Genomic DNA, 23,143 nt, shown 5'->3' with positions numbered 1-23,143 from the left:
GTCTTGAAGTCATAAACAGCGCTGTGCTGTGCTTCAAGCATTACTACGAGCTGCTGGCAAAACGCAGTAAAGTGCAGGGCAGAATTAAGGATTCTGCTGCTGCCTACCACCACTCAGTCAGACTGCTATATCAAATCATAGACTTAATTCTAATATAATAAACACACAAATACGGGCCTTAGGTCATTAATATGGTAAAATCCGGAAACTATAATTTTGAAAACAAAACGTTTATTCTTTCAGTGAAATATGGAACCGTTCTGTATTTTATCTAACGGTTGGCATCCATAAGTATAAATATTCCTGTTACACTGCACAACCTTCAATGTTATGTCATAATTATATAAAATTCTGGTAAATTAATTACGGTCTTTGTTAGGAAGGAATGGTCTTCACACAGTTCGCAACGAGCCAGGCGGCCCAAACTGCTGCATATACCCTGACTCTGCGTGCAATGAACGCAAGAGAAATTTCCCTAGTTAACATTGCCTGCTAACATGAATTTCTTTTAACTAAATATGTAGGTTGAAAAAAATATACTTGTGTATTGAATTTAAGAAAGGCATTGATGTTTATGGTTAGGTACATTTGTGCAACGATTGTGCTTTTTCCCCGAATGTGCCCGTTTGGCGAAGTTGAAGTAGGCTCTGATTCGATGATAAATTAACAGGCACCGCATTGATTATATGCAACGCAGGAAAAGCTAGTTAAACTAGTAATATCATCAACCATGTGTAGTTAGCTAGTGATTATGTGGAGAGTTATTGTTTTTTTAAATAAAATAAGGTTAATGCTAGCCACAAGATCCTTTTGATGCTGCATAACAGGTGGTTAGCCTGCCACGCAGTCTGATACATGGCCCCATTCATTCTTTCCTTTACATGGATCAGTCGTCCTGGTCCCTTTGCAGAAAAACAGCCCCAAAGCATGATGTTTCCACCCCCATGCTTCACAGTAGGTAAGGTGTTAAGGTGAATGCACCAATTTGTAAGTCGCTCTGGATAAGAGCGTCTGCTAAATGACTTAAATGTAAATGTAAATGTAATCGGCCATAATCGGCGTCCATAAAGGTAGATTACCGAATGTTATGAAAAATGGAAATTGTCCCTAATTAATCAGCCATGCTGACTAATTGGTCGACCTCTAGTGCAAATAACACTGTCTACCAACCCAAACGTTGCGTTTTCGAATCACATCATGGACAATTTGAGCTAATTAGCAACTACAGACTACTTAGCTAGCATGTTAGCTAACCTTAACCCCTAATCCTGACCTTAACCCCTAGCCTAGCTAATGTTAGCCACCTAACTTACCTAGCTAACATTAGCGACAACAAATTGGAATTCGTAAGAAAATTGTGTAAGGTACACATGCGTTATGAAGAAAATTGTGTAATACACATGAGAAAGTTGCTAGAATTTTGATTTTGTGTCTATTTCAGAATAACTTGTCACACACACACAGACAGATCCAGGGTCAGAAGGTTTATCTCGTGCCTACATTATCTCAAATAATAAAACTTACTTTGGTCGCTACATTTTTAAAATGTAGTTTTTCATTATGGAAGCATCTTGCAGTTACAGAAACCTTGCAGGTACGTTAGGCTTAACAATAGAATGGAGATTTAGAATCTGCCTATTTGTATAACGAACATTTTAGTTTTTAAAAAAGTTTTATTATGGAAGTAACTGGCAGGTACAGAAATGACTGTGGGTGAAAATTATGATGTTGAAATTGATTTGGTATTCATGTCGGCAAGTTTGGGATGAAATGTAAGGACTGCAAATCCTACTAGCCCGGATGACGCACTTCTAGTCAAAGGTCCAAATCCGCCATGCAATAATTAAAAAGAGAAGATTTGACCCATCGCTCAGGTTAGCTCTGCTCATGTTCTACTATCCTGGTCTGAAAAGTGTTAAGGAAACCTCAGTTATCTTATAATGTCCGTCCCATGTCACTTCACCAAGCAAATAAACAGATGTACCTACACTTATACGCGCAATTTATACGCGCAATTTACTCCATATGCAAGCATACTGTAAAATGGCAGCGTGAATCTGTCATGTAAGCAGAAGTTGATCTATTCAATTGTAGCACATGCAGGTTATGGAGGGGGCTATTGGATGGGGGTGGGGTGGTTCCAAGGCTGCGAGTGTTTTCTCAGTGACATACCCAGCCGAGGCACGGAGCATATGATGATGGTGGTGGTCTGTGTAATGGTGGATAATTGCCTCTGACGAGCCACGTGGATCAATAGAAGACAGTGGAGGCAGGGGGACAACCGACTCTGAGCGAGTTTCCTCATAGACCCAGTGTCCTTATGCTGTGCAGTGCTATGCAGCCACAGCCATCCCATCTCCTCCCAGCTCTCAGCCCCAATTCTCCACCCTTTTCCTGCGCTTTCACACTTTCCCGCATGCATTTGACAATTGTGGAAACTCCCTCCAGCAAATGCTTACACCAATCCTTTTAAATCCATGATGAGAAGTGTGCAAGTGCACACTTCTGGAGAAGGGTGAAGAATCGGGACGTAGCCCCTGCTGTAGCTTCTCACTGGGTGGCTTATCCAGAGCCGTGACAGTCGCACCGTGTTACCACAATACGCTCACTGTGTTACTGTTGTTTATTGTCAGGCCTCCTTGTGGTGCCAATTGGGTAAACTATGTCTACTTGCAAATTTAAAGTTGAATACTCCGCTCCTAAAACTACTTTAAGACACTCATGACAATTCAGATTTTATTTGTATTTTTTAAAATTTCAGTTATTGTTGATTACGCGGCTGCTACTGTACTGTGAGGCTAGGACAATAATCGTAGTGTCTCCTCAGTCATCAACACCTGCACCCAGTGTATCTACTCTAAAGATTCCCACCTTTTCCTGTCTCTTTTCCTTCACACAGTATCTGTGCCCCAATCTTCTTAAAACGGTCTCCTTTATCTCCTGTCCTTCATAACCACTAATACATGAAAGGAGTGGACAGGTTTCCACTTCCCACCTTGGCTTTCACCTATCAACTGTCATGAAGGAAAGGTAGACCGTTGTGTGACACAGTCCAGTCCATTTGAATAGAGTAGGGATCCCCGAAGAGGACTTTGTTGACATTCTGTTCAATTGGCTGGCTATGTGATTGGCCCTCTGCGGTCACGTGGGTAGCCCTTGGCTGTGTGATTTGTCCGTCTTGGGAGAGCCAGTAGCTTACTCAGGGCTAACGCTGACTTGCTCATGCAAAAGCCTAGCTGACATTGTGTGTTTCAGTAAGTCAGGTAAGGCAAAAGCTAGGGTAGCTAACTTCTGGTAACCTTTCCAGAGATCCTGGTTGGAGGATTCTGTATTTCCTGCTTATTCCCTCCTGATTTGTGGAATCGGTTTAACTGTGATTTCTTGAAAACCTGGGAATTTTGGGAAAGTTGCTGGAACTTTACAATCCTAGCAGAAGCCCTTATACAGTAAGGAGATTTGGGAATTTGTGTAGCCAACGGGAACACAGTAAAGCACAGGGGCATGTTAATTATTGTCCTTGTCATAACGTTCGCCAATATGTTTGTAATTACATGCCTCTATAAAATGCATACATTTAATTCCTCTCACTCGTAAACTTTCTCGTTCACGTCTTCAGAATAAAACCCGTGAATGATCTGAACAATACCAACTAAGATCAGGGTGAGGACGTGATGCATCTTTCCAACTGTACAGTGCTTACTGATAATGGGACGCAATTCAGCACTGATTTCAGCGCTTCCGATTTCAGAAATACCTCTGATTTGGGTGATTTAGGTATCTATTGTGGGCCAGCAGAATGGATTGTTGTTTTAAAAGCCACTTGGTGATGGGCACACGATGGGTCGTCTCCCTCGGAGTCCGTCTGGGTCTAATTCAAGGTCAGCTTCTCTGCTTCCACCCAGCGAGACGATACTGATGGGACGGGAAAGCTCGTTTGTGTCGTTAGCTCAAAGAGGTCAATCAGTTTGTCCGTGAGGGTCTGTGGATCTGTTTGTCTGAAAGGTGGGTGTTATATATTGTAGGCTTCTATTTTTTGAGTGCTCTTGTTAACACGAGCACTCTGTGTAGTAGTGAATAGGGTTCTATTTTAGACTCTGCCCGACAACAGAAAGATTATTCAAAACACTACGTTATTGTCCCTGCTTGGCCAGTCAATGCAGACTTGCAGTCAAGGCAGGAACGCTAACGCAATCATGCATAATTAGTATAATCTCACTCAAAACAAAGCAAAAATGCAAAACATCCTTAACCCTCACTGGGAACGATGCACCATCTCTTTCCTAGGATGCTGGCTAACTAAATCACACACACTGCACAGCTTGATAATATTGACACCAGCAATCTCATCTTCTTCCCACCCTCTCGCCCTTAATATAAGTCAGAGGTGTTATTCACAGTGTCTGGTAACCACCTGGCCTGTCTACTGCTGCAGTCCCTTGTTACCATGTCACTTCTTTGTTTCCTCGACCATCTGTGTCTCTTCCCTCCCAACGCCCACAGCTCAACCCCTCGGCTCTCTGTGCCGCTTGCCCTCACTTGTTTTTTTACACTCCCTCTGCTGTCATCACCTTGTCTTGATCTCTCTCTCTCTCTCTGCGACCTTTCACTGACAAGTAATTTCAACTTCCTGTTAGCATGCCACGGATCCTTTCATCACAGCAGAACAGGATTCTGGGAGTTAGCTGGTATCCCCGGAGACCAATAGCTGACTTCTGTTTTTAGACCTGCTAGCTTCTGCAGACCCATAGGCGAAACATTGTTTCAACGTTCTTCTCAGTCTTGTCCCCTTTTTGCCCTCAGAACACCCTTAATTCATCGGGGCATGTTGTCTACAAGGCGTTGAATGCGTTCCACAGGGATGCTGGCCCTTGTTGACTCCAATGCTTCCCGCAGTTGTGCCAAGTTGCCTGGATGTACTTTGGGTGGTGGACCATTTATTGATACACGGGAAACCGTTCAGCGTGAAACCCAGCAGCATTGCAGTTCTTGACACACTCAAATTGGTGCACCTGGCACCTACCACCATACCCCGTTCAAAGGCACGCTGTAAACGATGTAACCAAGAAGCTTGATCTTGCAAGGTAGCAAGTTAGCAAACCAAATGCATAGCTGGAGCCCTGAGCTGAAGATAATTTATTTGCTAAACTTATAGTTCCTGTATTTAGCTTGCAAACATTTAGTAGTTAATTTCAAGTAACCTGATCACCTCTCTTGAGCTGCACAACATTGGACCATCATGAGATGAAAGCCTCCGTGTGCTCTTTGAGCCCGTCATGGTATGTTTGTTTACGGCTGCTTTGGGAAACGGCTTCATAATGAAAAAATAACGCAATAGGCAAAATTAAGAGGCAAAAATATAGATTGATCTGTCAATTTTCAGATTTTGGGATACATTGCTGCTATAAACGTCCCTACTTTCATAAAATGTAAAAATAAATTGGCAATAATGTATATACATACTTGATTTGTATAATTTCTTCCCAACTCCGTCAACTACACCTATCATACATTTTGTTCTTGTTAGCATGTTTCATGTAGATATTCAACCACTATTTTTAAAACTCTCCATGTTGAATCATATGTCATTCAAAAGCTTGTTTTCCGGAGCATATTGTGAGCTAGTCCATACATGGCGATATGCTTTGTAGACGTAGTGCTTCATGCTGAAATATGAGTAATTTCCTGACATCTGATTGGTTACTGGCATTTAACGGCCCTTTCCAGCAACCTGATTGGTTAAAATGCCTCATGTGCCACGCAGCACTTCCTTGTTTGAAAATATCTCCCATGAAGAATCTACGTAAAGAGAGACAAAATGAGCAAATCTCCAGGAATATATCAACAGTATGTGGATAGAAATAGGTGTTCTCAGTTAGCCAGTGCGAGAAAAGCATTGAATGAAAGAAAAAATTTGGCTGATCAGCCGATCGAGGCAATGGCAGTACAGGTAGATGAGGAAAAGGAGGTGGTCGGGAGCTGCGCGTCGAGATGCAAATGAGTTGGGACAAAGATGACAGCTAGCAGCGATCAACCAGCCAGCTGCCAGCCAACAGTGGCTTTTTTTCCCACATGTCACAAATAAACCAACTTGTACATGATTTAATTTGCCCTAGGTGTTTATACACGGGACTGAAAATCACTATAGACCCCACCAACCAGGGATTCTTTCATGACAGAATATGCACACTGTGAAGGTGATGGTGATACATTTAGGAGGAGTGTTATACACTTCCTCCAGGCTGCAGGAGTGCTCCAGGGGAGATGTGGCATTTGACATAAACGTGAGGATGGCTCGGTCTTCTTGCCCACGAAGTTGGACTTGGTTATGCAGCACTTAAAGAAAATAAGCAACGGCCTAGGGATTCCTTCCTTGCGTCTCAGCTCATATCAGAGACATGACAGGAGAGTGACAGGTCAATAAAAGGGGAGTGTAGCCCAGTATTGTCAGGTGACTTTCTGTGTATAGATTTCCTTGCTCCAGCAAATGTATTCAGAGTGAATAAAACAGTGATAGGAAAACATAGCTATACAATGAGACGGCCACATAGGCCTACAGTGTCCTATGGCTGGAGCCTACTGTGATTACTGAGAAATGAGCTTTACATGAAGTAAATGCATGCTGATATGCTAACGCTTACATAGGGTAACATGCTGCTATTTAGTCATGCAGTAATGACTAATGTCGACAGACACCATAATAAGTACCCCCTCCACACACACACACACACACACACACACTTTAGTCGCAGAGATTCAGAGAGGGCTACAGTCAATGGAGAGTGCCACCAAGATAATTAGCAGAGTATATGCAGATATAGACCCAGACATAGCAGAGTTGCTGAAGGAGGAGGCCGTCATAGACATTCATGTACCCTTTGATGGCACAAGAGAGGATTCACTTCCCACTACGGGAATAGGTGTGTGCATAGACATTGTAACAGGTCTAGTGATAAGACTATGAGGTGGTGTCTTCCTACTGCCGTGCATGTGTGAGGAAAAGGAAACGTGGAATTAGTGAGGAGGAGTTCAGGGAATGGAAGGATTCACATGCAGATGACTGTGCTCAAAACAAAGCAACGGAGCGGGATGCAGCTTAAGCGCATGTGGGCCAGATCAGTCATTCGCCGCCACTTTCGTTACACCGAGATGCTCTCAGATGGTGACAGTACTGCACACAAGGCAGTTGTCAAATTAGATCCCTACCCAGGCATTGAGATATGGAAACGAGAATGCATCAATCATGCCCACAAGAGGATGGGAACAGCGCTTCGTAAACTGAGTTCAGAGAAACTCACTGCACAGAAAATGTAAGAGTCTGCAAAACTATTACAGGGGTGTGATTCTTGATAATGAGGGTGATGTAGAGGACAAGAAGAATGCTATCTGGGCTGGTCTTGTCCATTCCCTGTCAACTGACAAAATCCCTAATCACGGTAGATGCTTGTCATCTTGGTGCTGGTACCAGCGAGCCCTAGAAAATGCTGAAGATCCACCCAGTCACAAAATGGGGGCCATACATTTTTGAATAGAGAGGGTTGCACAGAAAATGCTACCTCCTATATCATAGGATGTCAAACGATAACCTCTGATTGGGAACCAAACCAACATAGAAATAAAGAAACTAGAATGCCCACCCTTGTCACACCCTGGCCTAACCAAAATAGAGGATATAAAAACCTCTCTATGGCCAGGGCGTGACAATGTCTGAACTCGAATATGGTCGCGATGCCCCGAAACTGGTCTTCGTGAGGGGAAAAGCCTCATTGACACAGCAGCCAGTATGGCAGTAACCACTTTCAATAAGGGAGCCGGTGCTATATCGAATGTGATGGACAAATTGTGGCTTGACTGCACTTTGGTGACACTGGAAGCAATCAGAGAGGAGGATGTGAGGCGTGTTGTGAGAGCTGATGCTGCTTCAACGGAGTGTGGCAAGCGTAGGCGCAGGTCCAATGACACAGTCAAGCCAGTAAAGTGGCACCAGCAACAACTCAAAGAGGACCTTACATATGGGGCAGGCATAGCTGATTTAATGTTCTGCACATTTTAACAGCCATACAAAATCCTTGTATTATGTGACAAATTGAGCAAAGTGATATGAGAATTTTCCCAAAACTGCATATTTGTCCAACAGACCAGTATTCAATGCATGCGCTCTATTGCTTGAAACAAATATGTTAAACATGCTAATGTATTTGTAAAAGGTTTATTTGATGTTTATTTATCCGTTTAGAAGTGATATAAACTCAACAAAAAAAAAAGAAACGTCCCTTTTTCCGGACCCTGTCTTTCAAAGATAAAGTCCAAGTAACTTCACAGATCTTCATTGTAAAGGGTTTGAACACTGTTTCAATGCTTGTTCAATGATCCATAAACAATTAATGAACATGCACCTGTGGAACGGTCGTTAAGACACTAACAGCTTACAGACGGTAGACAATTAAGGTCACAGTTATGAAAACTCAGGACACTAAGGAGGCGTTTCTACTGACTCTGAAAAACACCAAAAGAAAGATGCCCAGGGTCCCTGCTCATCTGCGTGAACGTGCCTTAGGCATGCTGCAAGGAGACATGAGGACTACAGATGTGGCCAGGGAAATAAATTGCAACGACCGTACTGTGAGACGCCTAAGACAGCGCTACAGGGAGACAGGACGTACAGCTGATCATCCTAGCAGTGGCAGACCACGTGTGACAACACCTGCACGGGATTGGTACATCCGAACATCACACCTGCGGGACAGGTACAGGATGGCAACAACAACTGCCAGAGTTACACCAGGAACGCACAATCCCTCCATCAGTGCTCAGACTGTCTGCAATAGGCTGAGAGAGGCTGGAGTGAGGGCTTGTAGGCCTGTTGTAAGGCAGGTCCTCACCAGACATCAACGTTGCCTATGGGCACAAACCCACCGTTGCTGTACCAGACAGGACTGGCAAAAAGTGCTCTTCCCTGACGAGTCGCGGTTTTGTCTCACCAGGGGTGATGGTCGGATTCGCATTTATCATTGAAAGAATGAGCGTTACACCGAGGCCTGTACTCTGGAGCAGGATCGATTTGGAGGTGGAGGGTCCATCATGGTCTGAGGCGGTGGTGTCACAGCATCATCGGACTGCGCTTGTTGTCATTGCAGGCAATATCAACGCTGTGCGTTACAGGGAAGACATCCTCCTCCCTCATGTGGTACCCTTCCTGCAGGCTCATCCTGACCTGACACTCCAGCATGACAATGCCACCAGCCATACTGCTCGTTCTGTGCGTGATTTCCTGCAAGACAGGAATGTCAGTGTTCTGCCATAGCCAGCAAAGAGCCCGGATCTCAATTCCATGTCTGGGACCTGTTGGAGCGGAGGGTGAGGGCTAGAGCCATTCCTCCCAGAAATGTTTGGGAACTTGCAGGTGCCTTGGTGAAGAGTGGTGGAACATCTCACAGCAAGAACTAAGCAAATCTGGTGCAGTCAATGAGGATGAGATGCACTGCAGTACTTAATGCAGCTGGTGGGCACACCAGATACTGACTGTTACTAATTGCATTAGCTTATCTTTATCGGCCATTTTCTCAAAATTCATTTTTCTGTCTTCCTCGGACAGACATTCACATTATTCCACACACAGGTTCTTAGGTCTTATAGTCAGAGGCTTTTAAAAAATATTTTGTCTTTTGATTTTAAGTGTCACTTTATCTGTAAATGTATGCAAAATATGCATCCGTCATACATGTGAATGTTTAAAAAAAAATAATTCCATGAAAAGACAATATTTTGATAAACTGATCTGGAAAAGTCCCACCATTTGAATCTGCCTTGAAGCAATGTGTTGAAAAACAGATTCTCATAATATGCAAATTAGCACATGTTAAAGGAGGTTTTGTCTCATTTGCATATTTTAATGTTAAAATATATAAAACTTGTAATACAATAAAATGTTGTATTTATGTATACTTTCAAGTGGTAAAGTTTCAGTCCGATGAGACTAAAGGAAAAAAATCCCTATTAGCCTGTGGTGCCTGGCCTTAATATTGACGGTATTAAAAATAATACCGTGGGTATTTCAAAATACCCTAGTATATGGTATACCACCCAAGCTGAATGCACTACTATATAGGGAGTAATTCGGGATGCAACCAGTCTGAACGTTAATCGCTCAAAACCTTGTAACCATTTAAATCAAATAACTGTGTTGCTCTATTTCACCGGGACACTTATGGCATAATTGATCTGCCGTTAATCCGGTCTCATTTCTATTTTGCTTCCTTCTCGTCTGGAAGCGTGAATAGAAACGGACGGCAATAAAAAAAATGTTTGTGAGACCGTTACAGTTTGCCTGCCAGCCAGGGAAGGCTCTTTTAAACATTATATCTCTATTTTATAGGTTCCCTTCCATTTGTTTTGAAGACCTAGTCCAGACTTGGAAGAGCTGAGTTTCGGCACAGTAGGGTCATACAGGACATGCAGGGAAACAACACACTGAATTTCGTCAGTTAGAACAAAACCGTTTTCAATGCTGTGTAGACGTGAGGATAAGTGATACAATAAAAAAGCACGAGCTGGCGCACACCCAGAACAATTATGTTGTGTGGCGCTGCTGACTAACGGGGACTAAACTATAAAAATAAAGAGTCGCACACGCCATATATAAACTCCCAGTAATTTATTGGGAGAATCACCAACATTACTGTGAGTTTATAAATGGAGTGTGCGACTCTATTTGTATAGTTTACAATAACGTACAGTAATGTCTGATACAGTAAATATCATTGTAGATCGATGCTGCACTGTACTGCCCTGCACAAGACTTACCCCTGCAGGCTTGCATGATTCTGTGAACACAGTGGAAGCCCCAGGTGCTGTGAAGAGCCGTGTGTGTGTGTATGTGTGTGTGTGTGTGTGTGTGTGTGTGTGTGTGTGTGTGTGTGTGTGTGTGTGTGTGTGTGTGTGTGTGTGTGTGTGTGTGTGTGTGTGTGTGTGTGTGTGTGTGTGTGTGTGTGTGTGTGGAGATCCCCTCTCACAGTAGTTAGGGCTGTGGCGGTCTTGGAATTTTGGTAATTTGCCAGGCCATTGTACATGGTCATCGACAACCGTGTTTACATAGTTTTTTTTAAAGAAGCATATCCATTTGAAACTAGCCTTTACACTTCGTTATTATTTTGGTATTTTATTATTATTCAGGTTATTACTTACAAATAGTAATCAACAAATTAAGAAATCAGTTTGGAGAGGATCTGTCACATTTTGGTATTGACACAACATCAACGAATGTAATCAACGGAGTCAAACTAAAGATATATGCCTACCTTGTCTTTTGGCTTTTCTGCATATAATTGTTTTTAATACAGATCCGATTTGACACAAAACCATTCAAATTAAGTCTGAATGATTTTCTCTCACTTCTACCAAAATATTTGCACGACGTCACACACCCTGCTGCAGCGGTCATTCGGTAGCATTTTCTTCAACAAGTGGACACCGTAATGAAATACATAATGTAATCTAAGCTACTGAGTGGCTTTTTACTAGATTAAATCATCACAGGAGCATTCGATTCTTATTTAAGAGATGGAGTTCAGTCAGGCTACTTTAGGACACTTTCTGAATGGACATATAGGCCTATAGAGAATCCACAAACTCACGCACTCACATCCCAGTAAAAGCACCAGTCAATCAAAGCCAATAGCGTCGTCAGACACGAGCAAATATTTCTCTTTTCCTTAAATGTATTAAACGTAGGCCTCCACTTTTTTTTAGGCTTTCCTGAAATTATGCTATAAGATATTTAACCAGGAAAGTATGAAGGGGACAGCTATGCTATAATATGACGTTGACAATCATTCAAATAGAAACAAATACACGCAACATGTCCATAGCCTATTTATCTGCAACGCTGATGACCATTTTCAAGTACTGTGAGGAACTATTCTAATTTGTGAGGTGAAGGAAAAACACTAAGAAGCCCAGTTGCGCACTTTCCCTACATTTGCGAGAAGCAGGCCCGGTACTTCCATCCGTGTTCAGGCGTGTGCGCTCCGTCAACATTAACAGGACAAAGAAATCAGGCACATGCTAATTGCTCACATGGAGCGTGTAAATTATATGAAATGAACCAATACTTGTTTCTCACAAGTGTAGCAAGTTGTGAACTCTGCAAATAACATTTCAACTCAGAGAATGCAACGGTAAATTACCGTAATTAATACATGCATTAGCAGAAATAAATGCAACCAAATTACATGGATTAATGGTAAATTGTATGTTTTACGAACTGTAGTCTACCGCCTGGGCATTCATAACAGTGCATTGCGGGCTGACACTGTATACCCTATACTATTCTACTTTGCGGGGATAGGAGGGGAGCACGTATATTATTTTTTATTTTCTTCACCTAGGGCAGCGTACCGGCCTAGTACGGGCCTGATCAGCTTTGATTAGTCTAAAAATTAATTCTGTATCAAACTATACCATGTCAGGTATTGGCCAAACAATTGCTTATAATCATTAGTAAAAAAAGCCCGTATTAGATCAAGTTTATTTACATGAAAATAGAGTTAATGTATGTAGCCCTATTTAATTAAAATAAAAAATGGTTATTTGATTTTCATGACAATCTCTTCATCCATAATCGTCAACTAAGTCACAGCCCTAACAGTAGTTTACCATTCAGCCAGACCTGGGTTCAAATAGTATTTGTTTTATTTCATATACCATATTTAACCTGCCCGAAGTGCCAAGTGAGTTTGCACTTTTGGGACTGTTCCATTGATTCAGATTCACAGGGCAAACTGTGCTTGGAAAAGGGATAGATATATCACCAACGGCAAAATGTCAACAAAACTGGAGACACCGGTTGAAGCGAAAGTATATGAAAGATATCAAATAGTCTTTGAACCCAGGTGTGTGTGTGTGTGTATACGACTATTGCATGTACTGTAGGCAGGCAGGTGGGGGATAGTGCAGGCAGTGAGTGGGCTACAGCTTGAGTGTGTTTATGCTTGACTGAGGTAAACGCTGCATCCACAAGATCTCCCTGTGGTGTCGTTTAGAGATGAAGCTATCTGATGTGCTGTCTTCTGTCTCCTGTTCTGTTTGGAACTGGATGTGTACACAGTCAGTTATCGAGGAGAACGCTTTAGAGGGGCTATTTCTGTCGGGCGAAAGTGTGTGTGAGGATAAACTGTACCTGTGTGTGTGGGTGGGTGGGTGGGTGGGTGGGTGTGCGTGCGTGCGCGGCACGTGTGTATGTGCGCTCCAGCAGTACATCCGAGTGAGTTCATACTGTGAGAGCAGGCCAGTGGGACGCCAATACATTCCAGTCAAAGGAAGTGACACGTGACTGACAAGCCACTTCACTTCCTTCCCGCCCAATTGGCCAATTACATCTCTCTGGATTGTGTCTTTTATCGTCTCTGACCACGGCCTTCCTGGTTTAATGAGCGGGTATACTCTGGCAGTGCTCTTCCCATTCTTGCTGATTTTCCTCTCTTTTTCAAGAAGTGTGCCCTTGGGTGCTCCCTTTCATGGATTTGAAAGCATAGAAAATGGTGCGCATTGGAAGGTGAGAGTTTCCACTATTTTGCTTAAGTCCATGCGAGAAAGTGCACAGTACCTCAAATTGTATTTTTTCTTCTTTCAAAAACATTTTGATATTGATTCGCGCTTACCTGGCAGCAATGGAACGAATAGAATAGTCCCCAAACTGCAAACCCTGTTCAACTGGCAGTCCAGGCAAGCTTAGATGAACACTCAAAGTATTTGAAAGACGACAACCCCTTTTTGAATCGGGGACTAGTCTAGGGATCACTGGTGTGTGAGAACACTGAGCTGAGTAAGGATGTGTCTGTGCCAGGCTAGTATGTTTACTATCATGCCTGCTTGGCATGTTAATAGGCATTATAGACCCTCATGCCTAATCCCCCTCCACTGAATGCCTAAAAGCCTACTCTGCCTAATTCGCTGGGTCTCAGACCTGTAACGCACAGGATCAGTGTCTGGAAGACATGTCTATTGAATAGGGAGTCACACTGATGGGATTTATTTTGTTTGTCCAGCTCATCTAAAGCAGCACAAGCTAACATGCTAATCATAACAATAGCAATTTGTTCAAGGGGAAATAAACATGCCATCACGATGAGCTATTTTGCTAGGGTGAGGTTAGAGGTCGGCTGTGCTGCCCACAATATTTTCAGAGTCACGAATCATGAAGATTTGTCAGTGCTGTAATATGTGAGTTAAAGTTTAAAAGCGCTTCAGGGGGTTGTGTGGGGAGAGCTCACCTCTATGGCAGCAGCACACTAATGTGCAAGCAGCTAATGTTGCTCTCTCCTATTAACAGGTCCTCATAAGACTTTTTGTATTGTGGCTGAGAATTTTTGTTACATGTTTTTAAACATGTATTGAAATTAGGGATGACGGTAGTTTGCAGTGGCATTCATCCAAATGATAACAAGACAGATGTGGCCAACACAATTAAAGGATTTGAAGTGTTCCAACATCTCTATTATAAGCTTAATAGATTTAGCATCAATTCTTAGGTTTGTTTTAAAAAATGCACTTGAGCTAAATGTGGTTTTAACAGTGCTCATGTGAGCGGTGTGAAATGGCTAGCTAGTTATCGAGGTGCGCGCTAATAGCGTCTCAATCGGTGGCGTCGCTCGCTCGGAGACCTTGAAGTAGTTGCTCTGCAAGGGCCACCGCTTTTGTGGAGCGATGGGTAACGATGCTTCGCGGGAGGCAGTTGTTGCCCTGGTTTGAGCCCAGGTAGGGACGAGGAGAGGGACGGAAGCAACACTGTTTCACTCAATGATATGCAGTTTTGTCATGAGTCAGGACAGTAATGTTAGGCCACCAGTCAATTCCACAATCAATATGGTCAGGTCTGACTTAGCTGAAACCCCAACCTGTCAGTCTCTCACTGTTACTGTGTACAAGTACCCACTACCTATACAGTATCTGACCTCAATCTCTCACATGCTGGACCTTTTTAGCCCAGCAGGCAATCTCTCTCTGCGCTGAAGCTAAATGTGCTTCACTAATTAGATCAGACGATACAGGGGACGCCACAATAGTTGCAGGAAAACCAACCAAATGCCATGCAGAATGAATTGGATTCAATTACGCGAAGAGCTTCACTTTCATTGTTTTTTTTTATCCCAATTTCGTGGTATCCAATTGGTAATTACAGTCTTGTCTCATCGCTGCAACTCCGTAAGGACTCGGGAGAGGCGAAGGTCGAGAGCCATGCGTCCTCCGAAACACAACCCGACCAAGCCGCACTGCTTCTTGACACAATGCCCATCCAACCCGGAAGCCGGCCGCACCAATGTGTCGGAGGAAACACCGTACACCTGGCGACCGTGTCTGCGTGCACTGCGCCTGGCCTGCCACAGGAGTCGCTAGTGTGCGATGAGACAAGGATATACGTGCCGGCCAAACTATCCCCTAACCCGGACGACACTGGGCAAATTGTGCACCGCACCCGGCTGTGACAGAACCTGGACTCGAACCCAGAATCTCTAGCGACACAGCTAGCACTGCGGTGCAGTGCCTTAGACCACTGCCCCACTCGGGAGGCCACTTTCAGGTTAATTGCCCTGACGAACGGCAGGCTACGGCATTGTGATGTTCACCGCAGTGGCTCAGCTGCTCACGCTCTGCGTCCGAACTCTAATTGGCAGATGGCTGGGTGGACTCATTGGACTGTTAAATGCCATTAACAAGGACCCTACTGTTGTAGCCTGCTGTTGTCACACTGACTGACAGATATTCAGAGCTAAATTCACTCATTTAAATAGGAAAGGGATCAGATTTGACCTGCTTGGTTAGATTTAAAAAAAAACAACACATTTTGGGGTCTGTGTTCATCAACACTCACTGTCTGGAATAAGCCGGGCCCCAGCTCTGTTTGTTTTGTCTGGCCAAATCCTGTGGTCGTTGTCTTGACAGACAGAATCCAGAATCAAAAGGCCTGCAAGGGAAGGGAAGGGCAGATGGAAGAAGAACAACCGGGTAGAGTGAGGCGACCGTGAGGCTTTGACCGTGGCGCCATGGGTAAGGCGGGTCCACTGTGCCAGACATGCAGCCTGGGTCAACCCTCTAGACTTCGTTGTTAGCGACTTAGCGTGGTTGCCCTGAAGATGTAGCGAGCGAGGGCGGTGGTAAACAGACTAATAGGCTCTATGTTTACCTCTCCACTCCCCGATGTCTATCCACTCGGAATGCACTGTACTAAGGGGAGGGAGGGAGGGGAGCAAGAGATGGTGAGGGAGTGATAGAGCAAGAGAACGTGAGGGGCAGCGCAAGGGAATGCGCCCAGGGGAAGGGGGCAGAGAAATACTTTTTTATTTTATTTGTTTTTTCTTTCAAAATTTTAAAACATTTTAATATGTTTTTCTTTTCTCTTTTTTTCTCCCTCTTCTCTCCACTGTCTGTTATAACGGGCAGTGTCCATCTGGTCTGTGTGTCTCTGGGGTCACTTAGCTGTTATAAAACCATTATCCATTGACGTTGATATGTATAGGAATAATTGAATTAGCCTTGTAGGCTATTAGTTGAATGGAGATGTATTGGATAAGGCTTGTCTAGTGAAACAGCTTTAACCAAGTCATATTCTGATCGTTCTAATCTATAATTGGGGATGATAGGATCGAAACATGTCTATCGTTCTATATTTTATTGCTAACCAAATGTTAATACTTCAACTGAATAGACAATGCATTGAAGGGGAAGAGAAGGGCTTTCAGCAGCAATTTACATCCTCGGCAGTGTCTCGACCTTGTCACTGAAATGTCAGATGTTTCTAAAAATGAGCTCAGCCTGTCAGTTGTCCCCTCTAAAACTGTGTTTGTCCTAAATGGCACCCTATTCGCTCTATAGTGCACTACTTTTGACCAGGACCTATAGGGTGCCATTTGGGACACAAAGCTGTGCTGCCTGTTCTTGTTTCCGGCATTGACTCTGCAGCACACTGCATCAACAAACGTCATACTCAAACAAGCACCCTTTGAATGGTCCGCTGGTCAATCTCTAAGGCATTCTTATTCGATCACCAAACATTTATGTAAAAATAACCAACAACAAGGCCTCCGCATTCCTATTTAAAAACAAATTGTTTCATGTTTTTGCGGTGGATGCAGTTGATTCCGCAGCCCTGGCGCCAGGACGGCAAAGTGTTCCCATGTTGAACCATTTCATGTGTCTGAAGGTAGAACTCCGCCTACCCGGCATGACCAGAGAGCGAATCTAGTGCACCTATAGGCCTACAGCTGGCCAATCGGATAGCTCAGATCACCGAATCTGCAGTTGCCTTGAGCCATAGACTGTAAAAAGAAGCCTCGGACACAAAGTAAAATGGATACTGTGAGATTACAGAACGTTTAAAACCATGACGGGAGAGACTCGAGGAATACAGCGAAGAGCTGCTGTTTGTTGTTGTTATTCAGCACTGTCAACACATGTATTCTCCCTAATACCGCTCACAGTACAACCAGCTGCAATGAATGAGCAGGGTTCTGATAAGCATGCATTATTATTATTATTATTATTATTATTATTATTATTATTATTATTATTATTATAGGCTTGTCTTTTTTTATATTGGGTACTATTTCACTTTCTCTGGTCATAAGAGTAACAACATGAATTGGTGCAGGAGGCAGAAATAATGCAGTGCGACTTGAGTTTCGCCGTCAGCTGGAAGACTGTGTCCCCTTTCTCTCAGCAGAGGGAGGGAGAGAGGAGGAAGGGTGAGATGCAGCCTCACCGCTACTCCCCTCCCTGCCCTCAGACTGACCAGCCGATGCTATTACCAGTGTCCAATCCCTACAATTAAAATGGAAAGAGAAAAACAACAATGGCTGGGCAATACAAACATAGCCAATATGCAGTGTTAATGTACTGGGCCTATAGCCTACTGCACAAAGCTGTTTTTAGTGGGTTAATGTTGCATAGGCTTACGTTTTTGTCCCGTGAAAAAATAAAATCATCTGTGCTGTATATCTCAGCTTGCATTTCTACTCAAAGCGATCTTGACTCGAGGGTTGGTGACCACCGCTTTAGCTACATCTTAACTATACATAACTCAAATTCATTTTTACCACAATGCTTCAGTAGATCAGGGGTCTCCAACAGATCGATCGCAAGCTACCAGTAGCTCGTAGCCCACCTATGAGTAGCTCGCTAAACATTTCCCAAAGTACATGCAATTTTCACGTGTTCCATCTTAAACTGTCATAACCAGATCTCACAAGTATCAGACACTGCAAGCTCCCACCTATCTAGTCAACGCAACATTTGACATTATCCCACCCCAGGTTAGCCACTATTGGCTTAAAAAGCCAAACCTAACACTATCTGCCAATGAATTTCCAGCAATATTGCCCATTTATGTCTGTGTGGTGCGGGTGTTTGTCTATCACTCCGTGTGTAGCCAGTAGTGATGAGTCGTTTGTTCACAAACTGCTCCTTTTCAACGGCTCTTTTTGGCGAACGTCAAATCTCATATGTGAAAGATGTTCATTTGACTCTCTGATTTGCGTACTTTTACCATTGTCGTTTTGAGCTCCAGACATCTCATCTGCAGATAAATTATAAAAACATTATCCGAAGATTGTTTCTGCACTGAGGAATTACCATCTAGTGAGAAGAGAGCCTCATTGTTTTAGGCTTTTTTTGATTGACAATTTTTTTTCATGGTTGTGGTTCACTTTCTAAGAATCACTGAACCAAGAGCCATTTGAGAGCCAAATGATCCTGCTCACAGAAAAGACTCGTAATGCCCATCACTAGCGGTCGATGTGATGACTGTCTTGTGTGTTGACAGAAGTACTTTTCTCAAAACCTTCTCAATTATGGGCAGAAAGATGAATTCAACTATCTTTCATTGAATCAGATGGCATATTCTTTACAAAACCATCTGATGTTGCCAATTATTTTAATGATTACTTCATTGGCAAAGTGGGCAAACTTATAGGCAAGAAATGCCTACAACGAACAGTGAGAAATTGTATTCAGGCATAAAAAAACAAATAATGAAAGAAAAGCAGTACCATTTTGGATTTTGTGAAGTTTAGTGTGGGAGATGTGGGGAAATTATTGTTAACGATCAATAATGACAAACCTGGCATTGACCACTTAGATGGAAAGCTACTGAGGATGGTGGCGGACTCTATAGCCACTCCTATCTGTCATATCCTTTATCTGAGCCTAGAGGAAAGTCTTTGTCCTCAGGCCTGGAGGGAAGCCAAAGTCATTCTGCTACCCAAGAGTGGTAAAGCGGCCTTTAATGGTTTTAACAGCAGACCTATAAACTTGCTGCCAGCTCTTAGCAAACTGTTGGGAAAAAAATGTGTTTGACCAAATACAATGCTATTTCTCTGTGAACAAATTAACAACAGATGTTCAGCATGCTTATAGAGAAGGGCACTCAACATGTACTGCACTGACACAAATGACATGATTGGTTGAAATAAATTGCTAATAAGAGGATTGTGGGAGCTGTACTGATAGATTTCAGTGCAGCCTTTCATATTATTGACCTGTTGTTGAAAAAACATACACTACCGTTCAAACGTTTGGGGTCACTTAGAAATGTACTTGTTTTTGAAAGATAAGCAAAAAAAATGTGTCCATTTAAAATACCATCAAATTGATCAGAAATACAGTGTAGACGTTGTTAATGTTGTAAATGACTATTGTAGCTGGAAACGGCAGAGTTTTAATGGAATATCTACATCGGGGTACAGAGGCCCATTATCAGCAACCATCACTCCTGTGTTCCAATGGCATGTTGTGTTAGCTAATCCAAGTTGATCATTTTAAAAGGCTAATTGATCATTAGAAAACCTTTTTGCAATTATGTTAGCACAGCTGAAAACTTATGATTTAAAGAAGCAATAAAACTGGCCATCTTTAGACTAGTTAAGTATCTGGAGCATCAGCATTTGTGGGTTCGATTACAGGCTCAAAATGGCTAGAAGCAAAGCACTTCTGAAACTCGTCAGTCTATTCTTGTTCTGAGAGATCAAGGCTATTCCATGCAAGAAATTGCCAAGAAACTGAAGATCTCATACAACGCTGTGTACTACTCCCTACACAGAACAGCGCAAACTGTCTCTAATCAGAATAGAAATGGAGCAAGAAAGAGGACAAGTACATTTGAGTGTTTAGTTTGAGAAACAGACGCCTCACAAGTCCTCAACTGGAAGCTTCATTAAATAGTACCCGTAAAACACCAGTCTCAACGTCAACAGTGAAGAGGTGACTCCGGGATGATGGCCTTCTAGGCAGAGTTGCAAAGAAAAAGCCATATCTCAGACTGGCCAATAAAAATAAAATATTAAGATGGGCAAAAGAACACAGACACTGGACAGAGGAACTCTGCCTAGAAGGCCAGCATCATGACCCTCCAGCATGACAATGCCACCAGCCATACTGCTCGTTCTGTGTGTGATTTCCTGCAAGACAGGAACGTCAGTGTTCTGCCATGGCCAGCAAAGAGCCCGGATCTCAATCCCGTTGATCACGTCTGGGACCTGCTGTTCCATTTCTGACTTGTCAAAACTATAGGTTGTCAACAAGAAATTTGTGGAGTGGTTTGAAAAACTAGTTTTAATGACTCCAACCTAAGTGTATGTAAACTTCCGACTTCACCTGTAAGAAATGCAAATAATGTCCTAAACTCTCTTTTGCTGTTTCTTTCAGGGCCAAAGGTTCATGGTGAGGCAGAAGTAACGGTGACGAGGAACAGATCTACAACCTAAGAAGATTCTGAATCTGCGGGTTTGTGTTTGTGTGTGTCAGACTGTCAGTATGTGTGATGGCGTGAATGGCCTTTGGTCTAATTCTCACCTCCCTCAGACATCTGTCTTCCTTCTCGCCCTCATCTAACTCTCACCACCACCATTTTTGTACCATGAGAGGACCCGCCCAATACTCCGTGAGTAGTACGCCCGCGGCGTGTCTGCGCGGCCGTGCCGCGTGAGGGGCCCCCCGCCGGCCTTTCGCGGAATGGCTTCTTTGGACCTGCCCTACCGCTGTCCTCGTTGCGGGGAGCACAAACGCTTCCGGTCGCTGTCCTCCCTCCGCGCCCACCTGGAGTACAGCCATACCTACGAGACGCTCTACGTGCTCTCCAAGTCCAACAGCGTGTGTGACGCCGCTGCACTACTCCCCCTGGTGGCCGACGGAGACCTTCTCCTCGCTCCCGGCGGCAACCGCAGCAACAACAACGACCCCTTCGACGGACTTCAACTCCGGTCGTCCGCCTTCAGGGACTTCAAGGAGCGTCGCTTCCCGTGCCGCGAGCTTCCCTGTCCCGACGACCTCGGCGGTTTGTCCACAACGTCCAACGCCGCGGCTCTCTACATCCCCAATGTAGAGTTCCCCCTGGGGGAGATCTTTGTGAAGAAAGCCATGAGCGCAGCCGGTGACCGTCACGGTTCCCACAGCAACCAAAGCACGGCCGTGGCGGTGGCGGCGAATGTGGCGGCGAGCGCAGTGGAGGCGGCCTATGAGGAGGGTCTGGCCAGGCTGAAGGCAAGGGCCTTTGAGCGTCTGGAGCTGGACGAGAGGCTGGAGAAACTCTCAGAGGAGGTAATGGTAATCATCTACGTTTATTTATTTCAGTTTTTCCCTAACCTCTCCTTGAGTACCCCGAGCTAATTCCACTTATTCAATGTATAATATATACCAGTACTACCACACCTAATTCATTTGGTGAACTTATCACCACACCCACTAAGCTCATTAATTGAATCAGGCTTGTTCTAGAATGCTAATATGTGGAATACTAATATGAGAATACTCAATAAGAGGTTTGGGAAACACTGATTTATTTAATTTCTTCCCATCACTACCCTTCTTTGGAAGAGAAAAGTAAAAAAAAATATATATATTTATTGGTATTTTCTCCCCTTTTTTTCAGAATATTTTTTTCTTCTGTATTTTACATATGTACCAACAAACTCAAATAAAAAGTACTTCCCGTCACCACCACTGGACTGGAACCAAAATCCCTCCTCCATTGCAGGTGGAGCAGAAGATAGCTGCACGCGTGGGCCGGCTGCAGACTGAGCTGGAGAGGAAGAGCGGCGAGCTGGAGCGGGCCAAGCATGAGAGCGAGCGGCTGGGCCAGGAGAAACAGGACCTGGAGGACAAGGCATCGGAGCTCTCCCGCCAGGTGGATGTTTCGGTGGAGATGCTGGCCAACCTCAAGCAGGACCTGGTCAGCAAGGAGGAGGAGCTCACCCACAAACAACAGTGAGTCAGACAATATGGCGGTTTACCTGTACTGTGTAGGCCTTGTGTAGCTGTACTGTTGCTACCAGTAGGATAGGGGTGTGCCAATCTGGCCATACTTGTAATCGTATCTGTAAATTGGCAGTTGATAGTTGGATCAGATGATACTCGTGATTGTGAAAAACAAAATAGTTTTTATATGCCTAAGTAGATGTTGGCAAAATACCTCATCTCCCTGCAGGTTTATAGACCAAAAAGGCTGGTGTGTGTGTGTGTGTTGTAGTGGAAATGTCCTGTATTACCAAATCATGAGAGCAAACCACACACAAGTCAGAGTTATCATAAAGTCCTTCTTTAATTATATGAGCTCCATCACAACCCTGTGACTCTCAGATTAATTCAGTGTCTATAAATGAATTCTCTGAGAGTCCTTTACACATCGCAACTGAGATCCTTTATAGCAAAGATACACATAGCCAGACAGCATTGGCTATAAATTATCGTTCAGCTTTGTCTCTCCTAAACTATGTTTTTATCTCGCTCTTGGTACCATTCAGGACCAAAAACTAGCATATATCAAATACACCCTCCTGGAGAAGATCACAGTGACTGGCACACAGACATTGTGGAGCCAAAAGATAATTGGTTCCCCCTCAATCATCCCTTCACATGGTTTAAAAAACATGTTTACATATGAAGACAAGCTTGACCTCTCCCCTCTCTGCGGCCCAAGTAACTTAACCCAGGACAGGAAAGGATAACTGCAAATGGCCACCACTATAGTACAACAAGATACATTCTAAATGAGAAGTAACTCACAAGCATATAACGAAAATAAAACATCTTATCTATGTTACCCAACTATTCTGATTAATCCCCAACAGTGTGTGTGTGTGTGTGTGTGTGTGTGTCCCTC

At 43.6% G+C, this 23,143-nt stretch overlaps 1 protein-coding gene across 3 annotated transcripts in view; it reads left to right on the top strand.

Moving 5' to 3' along the window:
* Nucleotides 1-23,143, top strand: part of LOC124001493 (F-box only protein 41-like) — a 128,838-nt gene that overhangs the window by 5,937 nt on the left and 99,758 nt on the right. For 2 of the 3 annotated variants that reach the window (XR_006832795.1, XM_046308306.1), the window contains exons 2-3: nt 20,692-21,582; nt 22,019-22,248. Coding sequence is in view for 2 of the 3 variants with exons in the window: in XM_046308306.1 (XP_046164262.1) it covers nt 20,998-21,582; nt 22,019-22,248 (815 nt within the window). In the remaining variant the exon portion in view is untranslated. The remainder of the gene's footprint in view (nt 1-20,691; nt 21,583-22,018; nt 22,249-23,143) is intronic. The other variant, XM_046308307.1, reaches the window with a different exon arrangement.

The sequence above is a fragment of the Oncorhynchus gorbuscha genome, linkage group LG17 (genome assembly GCF_021184085.1).
Source record: "Oncorhynchus gorbuscha isolate QuinsamMale2020 ecotype Even-year linkage group LG17, OgorEven_v1.0, whole genome shotgun sequence".
Taxonomy (NCBI): Eukaryota; Metazoa; Chordata; class Actinopteri; order Salmoniformes; family Salmonidae; genus Oncorhynchus; species Oncorhynchus gorbuscha.
The sequence above is the reverse complement of the archived record's forward strand: the minus strand, read 5'-3'. Positions and strand labels throughout refer to the sequence as shown.